The following is an 11,838-nucleotide window of genomic DNA, read 5'->3' on the forward strand; positions in this document are numbered from 1 at the left end:
AAGAACTATTTCGAAAAACAAAATATGAAGATTGGTTAATTTAATAGTTCTGCAAAATAATAATAATAATAATAATAATAATAATAATAATAATAATAATAATAATAATAATAATAATAATAATAATTAAATAAATAAATAAATAAATAAATAAAACTACTTACTGTCCACTGCCATACAAGAAATGGTAAATTCCACATCAACACAAAGTATTTTACTGTAGGTACTGGTGACTGTGATGTCATCTCGCACCCATTTCTTGTAAACAATTAGCCATACGTTCTCAGCGTCCTCTTCAATCTCGCATTCGATTTCCTCCAGTATATCCTCTGGGATTTCAGACTCACATACCTGTTTTGCAAGGCTGAAAGATGTAGTTTAGAAAAATATGAGTTGGCAAATTGTTTTAATCATCATTGTTCATTTAAGTTAAAATCAATATACGAGGAAAGATCAGAAACTAAGGTTACAAGGCCAATATTTCTGGAGTTTCGTCTGTTATAGAGAAATGAGGAGTGGGTGGTAATTTTAATACATGGAGTTGGTAACTGTGCGGACTTTCAGCTACCCACCACCTACGGCGTTTAGTTGTACGTAAACACAAATGATAACTCGTTTGGAAAACAGGTCTCGTGGAGAAGTCCGCTGAGCTATTCGATTTCTGTAAGGAAAACAAGTAACTGTGGCTGAAATTCACCGGCAGCTGGTATTGGTTCAACGGAGAGATTATAACGTCTCGTCAGCATGTCGCAGAATTGTGTCGAAAGTTTCTAGCTGGTAGAGAAAACGTCACCGACGAGTAGCTGACCCAGCACGGCATAAACTGATTTGATCACAGCTCACCCATCGACCACCCTTGCTACAGCCCGGACCTCGCTCCAAGCGGCTTCCACTTGTTCCTGCACTTATAGGAGCACCTAGGAGACTGTCACTTCACTTCAGACGAGGAGGTGAAACACTTATTAACAACGTGGCTAAACACGCAAGGACAGGATTTTTACCAGGAAGGAATCTTCAAACTCATCTCACGATACAACAAGTGTCTCAAGCAATATGAATACGGAGACTATGTCGAAAACTAACCTAATGTATGTACTATTTATTGGTTATATGAAATAATTTATACACGTTTCACTGCAGGCTTTGTAACCTTACTTTCTGATCAGCCCTCGTAGAGTGTTCTAAAAGTCTGGAATATCATTCGTAGTTATGTAGAATATGTTCAAAATTAGTTCCATTATTTGTAACACAGAAATACAATCGTTGTTTCTATTTCATTTACAATTAATTAATTATGAAATCAATCTACTCAGAAGCACGTCCGATTTCAGACCAACTTGATTTCAAACTCTTTGGCTACCTTACGAAACAATGTCATCACATCGTTATCTTATTTTTTTCTTGTAATTTGATTCCAAACCAATACAAATTTATGTCAATAAAATGTCAAGTCTTTCTTGAATTAAATGTAGTGGAATCCGATAGGTAGCGTACAGATCTCGAGCATTACCTTGGGATAAGCAGGAAGTCATTATTGATTTAATTTGCATAACTAGTTTTGTTATCTGTGACGCCATCTGCTACTTTAATTCAACATGACAATGGCAATAAACGGGCGAACGCCACACAATTTATCTACGTGCAAGTGTAGATGCTGCTACGTAATACTTTGGATAAGTAAAAAGACTCAATTTCGAGTTCACCCTTATTATCTGGAGCACCTTAATTACTGTTACAAATACTTGATACAATAATGAGGCGCATACATCATTTGCTTATGTGAGCTCTTTTTATAAAATGAGACTCTTAATGTACAAATCACTAATGCAATACAGGGTGTCAAAATCATGGACCCAATTTCAGACATTTATTGGAACCAATTTCAGACATTTATTCTCTTAAGGTTAGTGTAAAGGGGCAAGTTTTGCCGATAGATGTCACTACAGTCTTCCTATCTCTCTCATGTATTTTTTACCTTTCACGAAAATTTACAATTTCGTTTATAAATTTCAACCTAAAGACTTCAAATTTTTAGAGGAGGAACTTCATAACCTATTAAAGGGAACAATCCGTGCCGATTTTTTATTTGGAATTTTCTTCATAGTTGAAACAGTTTCATTGTTAAAGATTTGGATATCCATTTGAATAATCAAACCATTTCAACATGAGGAAAATTCTAAATAAAAAATCGACACGGATTGTTCCCTTTAATAGGTTATGAAGTTCCTTTTCTAAAAATTTGAAGTCTGTAAGTTGAAATTTGTAAGAGAAATCGTGAATTTTCGTGAAAGATAAAAAAATGCATGGAAGATATATGAAGACTGTAGTGCCATCTATCGGCAAAACTTGTCCCTTTAAACCAACCTTAAATCTAGTAAACATATGTTACTGTGAGACATGTGCTAAGAAAAGAAAACTGTAAAATGTTTCTTCATACATATTATAAGTGTACTATGTGAGCACCTTGCGTAGCACCGCACACATCAAGCCGATAGTCCATCTCCTGCCGAACCTTCTGGAGTATTTTCTCCAATCAACGCCATTTTTGAGCTCCGTCGTGGCTAAGCGGTTAGCGTACGCGCCTTTGGCGTGGGGGGACTCGGGTTCAATTCCCGGCGGGAGTTCATGTTCATTGTAGGTCCACGTCTCATATAGCCTCGCTGCTGAAAGGGACGCTAAACTAGAAATCACATCAATGCCATTTTCCTTAACTGCTAGCTGCTGACTTAGCGGTCGGATGTGAAAATACTGCGTGTAAAGTAAACTTTGAAAGTTAATCTTTCGACGCGCATGTCTCATAATAACCTATGTTTTCTAGACTTTACAGAATAAATTTTGGAAATTGGCTCTATCATTTTGACTTATGTTGTATTTTATAGACAATAAATTGATTACCTATTTCCAATGATTGACCACAGAACAGAGACTTGTGAGGCTGCTAAGAGATCTTCTCCCCTGAGATACGAAAATATTTCCTCGATCACTTCCACTGGCACATCCGAAACACCGGTCATCCTTACTTCTTCACCGGATTCAAGTAATTGACATTTCATTATTCGTTTTGAATGCAACATACGCCATTGCTCCAAATTACATGTTTCAATGGTCAACACACATTATTTTCTGAAAAATAAAGCAACATAGTTTCAAAAATACCGCAATTTATTTGTTTGTTTATCCAAGCACGTTTAAAAGAGATGCAACTTTAAGCGCAATAAAAACCAACACCTTTTACCCAAATACTATAGCAAGTGACAATAAATCTTATAAATGAGAATCAGTGTTTTATATTTCCGGAGAAGTTAAAATAAGTTAAAATACAAGGTTAAACCATTACATAAAAAGATAAACTAAACAAATATCGAAAATTATAAACTAACTTCGCTGTTGTCTTTATTTTTAAAAATCATAGACGAAGCGATTCTCAAATTATACTATTGTTACCTAAACATAATACAATTTCAACTACACAGTTTGTTTTCCAAAAACCCAAATTAACTGAAATCACAATTTAGAGTTATATCAGTGAGATCACAAGAGCCCTGGATAAAGGCAGACAATGAATAGGAAAGTTTCTGGATCTATCCAAAGCTTTTGACTCTGTCACCTTCACAGAATTCTTATTCATAAACTTCACGGTTATGGCTTAGGAGGCGTTGTTAACACATAAGTGTGTAAGCTGTTGAAATAATATTTAAAACAGACACGGCTTAATCAGGAACCTATAAATCTCAATTTAAAAGTATTGCTACCGGAGTTCCCCAGGAATCGCTATTAGGATCCATACTATTTCTTCTTTGTAAATGGCTTGCCAAATGACATAACATTAGCAAATACAATTATGTTGATGACACAAGCTCATCTATAATATGAAAAAGTTATTATGTAACCTGTGATAAAATTGACAAGACGACTAAGTTTAAAAAAACTGGCCTGCCCCTAACAAATTAAAATTAAATACAGGACGCTGCTTGCAGTTGAGTATGGAGATTTTCCTTAATCTGCGCCTAATCCGCTCTACTCATTTTTGTTGGTTATTATTATTTTCAAATTTCTTAGTCAACGGCATTGGGTGTGTTCTTTGTTCTGCAAGAATTTTCACAAGATGTGCTTTCCGTGGATTCAAAACGACACATGTGTACAATTTCAAAGTTGCATCGACGTCTTTAACCAAATATTTATGATTTGCAGACAGAGCTGTTACAAATATGAGAGCTACCATTAAGAACTTTGAGCAACAATGCTTAGAAAAAGAACAGTGGAGTATCTACTTCCATGTGTCAACAGTTGAATGGTTTTGCCGAAGAAAAGCTACCGGCTAGTCTTCACACAAATTCGAATGTTGTCGAATTCGTAACTTCTGACGATTTGCCACTCCAAGCGAATACGAAATTTACCTTATTGATCTCTATGGGTGTGGGAAGGAATTTTAGGATCACTAAGAGATTTTATCTCCAAATAGAGACGCGCTTACAGTTAACAATTTACATATGCTTAAAATTGTTAAGTACAGCTTCATGATTTTCCTTTCCTTTCTATTTCTTTTTACAAAATGTTTCAAAACAACACTGACAACGTTTAGGAAGTGATTCCTGACACTAAGATAAGACAAAAAGTACAGACCAACTTGTGTGCACAAATGTTTTCTTTCGGAGTTATAGGCTGACGAAAACATGAAAAAATGAACTTTAAAGGTCCATAGCTCCAAAATTATGGGATCTATCATAGTCGGGTCAAGACTTCACTTAGGAACTAGTATGTGCCCTATCCAAAAATACATGTTTCAGAACCCTAAGGAATTCAAGCAACAATTTTTATAGAGGGAATTTGGCTATGGGCATATAATTTGAAGTATTCACCACCTACCTTTATAAAAAATGTTGTAGAAGTACTGCAAGATTCTGAAACTTGGATATTTGGATAAGACATATACTAGTTTCTAAGTGAAGTCATGACCTGACTAGGGTAAGTCCTATAGTTTTGGAACTCTCGATCTTTTTGTTAAGTTCATTTTTTCAAGTTTTTGGCAGCGGAAAGGAAGCATTTGTGCACCCAGGTTGGTCTATACTTTTTGTTTTATCTTGGTGTCAGGAAGCACCTCCCAAACGTTGTCGGTGTTGTTTTCAAGCATCTTACATATGGCATAGTCCGGGGGTTAACTTAACTTGATAGTCTCAGATGTTATTGAATTTAACAGATATTAAAATTCAGAGCAAACAAAAAACTCCCCTTTTTTATGTCAAAAAAAATCCTGTCCCGAAATGCAGCCTCGAGTGACATTTTTTACGTATGATTTTCCGCAAAACATTAAAATGCTGGATCTCTGAAATGTTCAAGATATTTTTGTTCTTTATTTGAAAGATAATAATTTACTGATTCAAATAATATCTTCTGTGTCCAAGTTCTCCTGATGCAGCATTTTTTTTTTTTAAATTAAAAAAAAGTACACCAAAGCAAAACTGACTAAATTCTTTAAAGCAGAAATTCTATCTTTAGACGAAAATAAACCGAAAGAAGCTTGTGTAACCTGCTGAAAATTATGTCAAACATCAATTCAGATGTTGAATCGTGTGAATCCTACAATAAAAAAACGCAAGTTCTTACTATTACAACAGTGTCCCTTTCAAAGGTACAAACTGCACCACATTCCATCTGCAACAAAATACATGGTAGGCAAAGCTAAAAATGTGAGGTCTGCAAAAGAAATGTTTGAAAAACCAGATCCCTTTTATGACCCTGTGTGAATGAAGCCCATGCTCAAATTCCACAGTCATTTTATTTGGAAGATAAATGGAACTGTTCTCGTCACAGGTCACAGAACCAATAAAAAAGAAACTATCACTATAACAATTGCAGGAGAAAAAGTAGTGAAAAGGAACATTTAGTATAGATATTTTTATAAAAAGGCCTTGTGTCCATCTTAAACATAAATTAAACATAACTTTCTTACAAGGCTGTCTGTATTCTTTATTATAAATTAACGAGAAATGTAACAGTTTCGGAAGTATATCACTTCCTTCTTCAGACTACTACTGCAACTGAAATCATAGATAACATAACATAATTTGTTATCTCTACCAATCAAGAATCATCTTTTTCATTAAAAATTAAGTAGGAATTTTAATGAAAAAGATGATTCTTGATTGGTAGAGATAACAAATTATGTTATGTTATCTATGATTTCAGTTGAAATAGTAGTCTGAAGAAGGAAGTGATATACTTCCGAAACTGTTACATTTCTCGTTAATTTATAATAAAGAATACAGACAGCCTTGTAAGAAAGTTATGTTTAACATTTAGTATTCAAAATTCCATGTACTATGACTTAAGTGTGCGTTTCACACCCACCTAGAGACTTCTGTTTATAAGTGTATTGTACTAATCTTGAATTTTGCGTAGTAACTTGGAAGAACTTACTTGAAGGTATGACTTGATTCGATATGTGAAGTCGTTAGTAGTCTGCGAAATACAACGAGAGGGTTGTTTGTTTCAGGAATGTGGTGGTTGCCCTAGAAAGGGAGGATTCCCCTCACAGACACTTGGTCTGGAAAACAAAGCAGATAACTCTTCTGAGGTTACACCTGCAACATGGAAGGAAAATAAAGTCAATAAAACAACTGTTGTCATTGATACCTTCATCGGTGAGCTTCGGAAATGGGCAGTGAAAGCAATGAATACTTCAACATTTGAAGAAATTGCAACAATACATTGCAAAAGTGAAAGGATGTGTAGAGGCTGAACAACTATGTTTAGCAGTTCACTGTGATTTTGATCAGAGTTAGTTTATAATTCTGCAATAAGAAGTACAAGAGCTGGAGTAACGACCAAGTTAAAATTTTTACAGGAGTCAAATATTTTAAAACAAGCCTTAAGCGTTGCAGTTATAAGTGATGACTCAGATCACAACTCAGGAGATGCATTGTTGGCAATATGCAAATCTCTTGAACCGCTCCAATCATAGGTAGAAAAGATCGTTATTTCTGATGGTGGCGCTTGACACTTCCAAAAATCGTTACCAACTGTTTGAATTGAATTGACAAAGTCCTCTGTGCCAATAGAGTGGGTATACAGTGCTGCTTGTCATGGAAATGAACTTTGCGATGGTGCAGAAGCCTGCTGAAGCACGATACTCAAAATATAGTCTTTCCCGTCCAAGTACAGCTGGAATTCAGAATGCTAAGGATTTTACAAGTGTGTTGAAGTCATACACTTCAACAACCCTCATCCTGTTACCCAAAGAGGAAGTTGAAGAGCTCCGTCAGCAGAAAATGCAAGAATGGTCCAACCAAACTACCCGAATGAAATGAATCTAGCAGTGACATATCTGGATTCGCAGTGATGGGCGACCTTTAGAGAGCAAGAAAGAAGAAATTTCATTTGTCCAACCAAGATCTCAGAAACAGCAGAAGAAAATTACGAGCCAAAACCTACAAAGAGGAGTTTTTCCGGGCTATGTGTATGACTGTGATGGCTTGCAGAGGCAGAAGTTGGAAATATCAGTTATCAGTTAAATTGTCTTGAACTTTATGGGACTGGCTGCTGGATAGATTTCAGTCTGCAAAACAGCACCACCATCAGTGTTCACTTCCAATTCGTGATGTTTTAAAAATTGTAGGTGATCTAATTCGTACTGGTTCAATAGGAAGACAACTCAATATCAAAGGAAGATACTGTTGCTTTTGAACACATTTGTTTGGTATATTTTGGAAGCTTTAATGTGTTTGAAAGCTGTTATCTGTTACTTATCTTTATGTAGAACTAAAATATCATGTCAAGTAAGATTAAGTTTTGATTTCATGAGACCAATACGTGAGAATCTGGTAACGGAAACAGGTTTCATGTATGGCAAAATTTTCATTTGTTTATAAATCTGTTCACTTCAAAAATTGAAGTTCTCTTTGTCGGAGCATGTAGTGCTCTATGGTACTGATCAAAAGTAACAAAAAATGAATTTTGGGGGGATTGGTATTTTTGAAAAAGAATTATTTTTGATTTAAAAGAATCGTGGGCTACACCAAGAGAACTTCGACATGTATTTCCAACGGAGGATATCGTTTAAATCAATAAATTATTATCTTTCAAATAATAATAATAAAACTAACAAAATATCTTGAACCGTTCCAGAAATAAAATATTTTAATATTTTGCCGCAATTTGCACCTGAGAAAGACGCTTCAGGCGCCATCTTTGGCGGCTTGTACCTAGAACTTTTTCTTTTAGACAAAACAAAAATATACGAGTTTCTTGCTTTGTCCTAAATTTTAGCATACGTTAAAGACAATAATATCTGAGACTATCAACATAAGATATTTTCTTTGCTTGCATGAATTGATCTGGAGTATGCCATATATTGTTGTAATTTAGCTCCTTTTCCCATGTCAAATTTCATCCCTAAAATCCTAACCTTAATTAGAATGCATTTTGTACTACAATTTAGACGTTCTCTTGAGTTGAGTTGGTTTGATTTTGAGTTGAATGTCCCTTTCAGCAGCGAGGCTATATGAGACGTGGACCTAGCAATTAACGTGGAATCCGAATCACATGAGCTCCCACCGGGAATCGAACCCGAGTCACCCACACCAAAGGAGCGTACGCTAACCGCTTAGCCACGAAGGAGCTCGAAACGTTCTCTTGTCAATAACTTTAAAACGTATTGTCCCAATGGAATCCAGTTTTCACTATTGTACAGACTATTATGGTTTTACTACGCCACAGAAAACTGCATTAAAACTTGTAAATTCGTTGAGAATCTGATGCAGAAGCAAGTATAAAAATGTATACCAGTTTTAATTGATGATGAGACTGAAATTACTAGAACATAAAATTTAGAACCATTACTGGTATATTCTGCCGATTAAACTTCTGGATTGCTGGCACGTTCAGAGGAAACAAATATCCGGCAATGCCAAGCTATATCTGAGTCAGGGCTTCGAAGACCTCTCCCTCAGATACATATCTCTTGGCACGGTGGTACCACCCCGGATCGGTTACACTTTAAGGTAACCTCCCACCTAAAAAAAAAAAAAAAAAAAAAAAAATCATATTGAAATTGTTTGCAGAAGAAACAATTAACCATAACTCAACTACACAGCACTATAAAGCTTAAAATAACAGAGACATTTTTTAAAAAATCTAAAAACTAAGTTTCTGTGAAACGTGCATATCGACGCTGTTTGCTAGTTATTTCTAGTCTGTCTGTCTGTCTATCTCTAATGCTATTCGCCCAAGAAGTCTGGTCGTGATATGTTTGTTAGATCTTCAAACTGAAAACTTGAACCTATTTGTCTTTATATATGTATTTATTTACAGAAAGTTACCACAAGCAGCAAACAAATGGACAGCTCAACATAGCATATTTATATTATAATCGTGGCGTGTCATAGGAAAATAAATTATGGCAAAAAGCACGGTAACTATACTCCGTCACCCGAATTGGCGTATGGCGTCAGCCAATAAGCTTGCAGTGCGATGTTACTAAACTTTCAGGGAGGAATCTAATCATTCATAATTGTTCACAAATACGAACAAAATCAATTATGAATGATTCGATTCCTCCCTGAAAGTTTAGTAACATCGCACTGCGAGCTTATTGGCTGATACCATACGCCAATTCAGGTGACGCGGAGTATAGGATTAACATTGTCATATTTCCCATTCCATTCCGTTACCGTCTATTAACCCTAGCATTACCAAAGTTATACAATAATTGCCTATCTATTTTTATTTTCACATTTGTGTATGTGTTGATCTGTTTTTCCATACTCTTTCTCTTAGTAATGTGGTAAAGTATAAACAAACAAACGAACAAACAAAAAAAATCCACATTAATAGCATAGGTTTCTTTAAATTTAAGAGCTTCTCCGTGGTTAAGCGGTTACCGTACGCGCCTTTGGCGTGGGAGACCCGGGTTCGATTCCCGGCGGGAGCTCATGTGGTTCGGATTCCATGTCTCATATAGCTTCTCTGCTGAAGGGGACGTTAAAACTCAATATCAACAACAATTTAAATTTAATTATTTCGATGCCTATTTCAGTAATCTGGCATCTTCTTCGGAGGTCGTAATTATTGACTGCTTAAATCGAGTCTTCACATGATGGTTTTCCCTTTGGTTGACAAGCATAACTTCTTAAAGACACTGCTAAATCCTATACCTCAAATTATCACAATTAAAATACACTCCAAAACTGTTGCAATAATTTATTTTTTGCGTATTTATACACAAAACTAAGTTCGCCAGAATCGTAATACTGCAAATTGTGGATGCGTGAAAGTATCAAATAATACCTTCGATACAGTGGATCTTTCAAATATCTAAGAGCAATATGAACAGACCAAAATCGTATCCACGAAGAAATTAAATGTCGACTGAAAGCAGAGAATTCGTGTTATTATTCAGTTCAAAATCTTCTGTCCTCGAGAATTATGTCGAGGAATTAGAAGCTGAAAATATATAAAACGATAATCATGCCTATTGTGCTGTATGGTTGCAAAACATGGTCGCTTACTTTGAGGGAAGAACGCAGACAAAGTATTTGAGAATAAAATCCTGAAACGAATATTCGGACCCAAGAGGTAGCAGAACGGGGAATGGGGGAAATTTCATAACGAGGAACTGCATAATTTATACCGTTTACCAAACATTCTAAGAGTTATCAAGTCTAGGAACCTCAGGTGGGCAGGTTACGTAGCCAAAATGGAAGAAAGTAGGAACGCTGCTTTCAAAGTTTTGAATAGAAATACAATCGGTAAACGTCCATTTGGAAGCGCTAGGTGCAGATGGGAGGACAATATTAAGATGGGTCTCGCAGAAATAGGAATAGAAAGTAGAAACTGGCCCAATTGGCTAAGGACAGAAGTCAATGGAGAACTTTTCTGAACGTGGCATTGAACCTCCGGGCTACATAGATTATAGAGTAAGTTAGTTATCATATGTATACACAGATTCAATTCTCTTTTATGGATCAGATTATTGAGTTATAGAGTTTCAGCAGTGTCATTAAGAAGTTGTATTTGTAATACAAGGTAATAAACCCAGCATGTGGTGACTACATTGAAACATTCAACGGTTACGTGCTCTGAAGATGCCAAATTGCTGAAACATGAGCCGGAATGAATTATTTAAATCAAAAGCACACACATTAGGTACATGGAAATTATTTTATTTACAATGGCATGACCCAGGTACATGCACCCACTTGCCCCACTGTAGGATTTTTTTTTTATTTTTTATTAAGTGTTTTGAACGCAATAATTTCTATGTTATTGACTAAAGTTGTACTTACCAATAGTACCTACAACATTACAAATCACACCGCAAGCGTTTCGGTAAAGGGTTACTCTGCCTTCCTCAGATGATTTCCATTCACAGAACTAACGTTGTTAAGGACAGTTTCGTTGATCATATTTTGTGCAAGTTAGATTTCTTTCAAACCTTACATACACATACAACCTCCATCTAGTAAGAAAGCTAGCGTTTTCGTCTGACAAATAAGCCATTTTATGGCCGAAATTGAGGTAAGAGATTTTCCAAAAAGTGATTTAATGGCAGAACTCAAGGAATAGTTATATCTAGTTTGCAAAATGAAACAAAGTCTTACCAAAAATAGTAAACCGACAATATGATGAAGGAAAAAGAGGGTGCGTGTGAGGGAATTTTCTTTAGAATAGGATCTCAACCACACTACCTGTTTCTGGTGACAACTTAAGCATTGCTCCTGGTACTTCTGGGTCCTCTTCATGATATTTGACGTTCTCGAGACTGGTCGCACAGATGGCTACGACGACCCTTCAATCAATCTCGGTCGCTTTTGAGTTCGCAATAGCTTCGTTTCTCTCAGA

General features: G+C 35.8%; 1 protein-coding gene across 5 annotated transcripts in view; it reads right to left on the reverse strand.

The window, feature by feature from the left end:
* LOC145672878 (uncharacterized) overlaps positions 1-9,018 on the reverse strand; it is a 101,273-nt gene extending 92,255 nt beyond the window's left edge. For 2 of the 5 annotated variants that reach the window (XM_081742060.1, XM_081742059.1), the window contains exons 1-2: positions 2,896-6,003; positions 165-364 (exon numbers count right to left, since the gene is read on the reverse strand). In XM_081742060.1, coding sequence (XP_081598186.1) covers positions 165-364; positions 2,896-3,074 — 379 coding nt within the window. In that variant the 5' untranslated portion in view covers positions 3,075-6,003. Of the gene's footprint in view, positions 1-164; positions 365-2,895; positions 6,004-6,417 lie in introns of those variants that run through there. The other 3 variants (XM_081742061.1, XM_081742062.1, XM_081742063.1) reach the window with 3 other exon arrangements.
* Between the last annotated feature and the right edge of the window lie 2,820 nt (positions 9,019-11,838).

Source organism: Thermobia domestica, chromosome 16, assembly GCF_964235325.1.
Source record: "Thermobia domestica chromosome 16, izTheDome1.hap1.1, whole genome shotgun sequence".
Classification (NCBI taxonomy): domain Eukaryota; kingdom Metazoa; phylum Arthropoda; class Insecta; order Zygentoma; family Lepismatidae; genus Thermobia; species Thermobia domestica.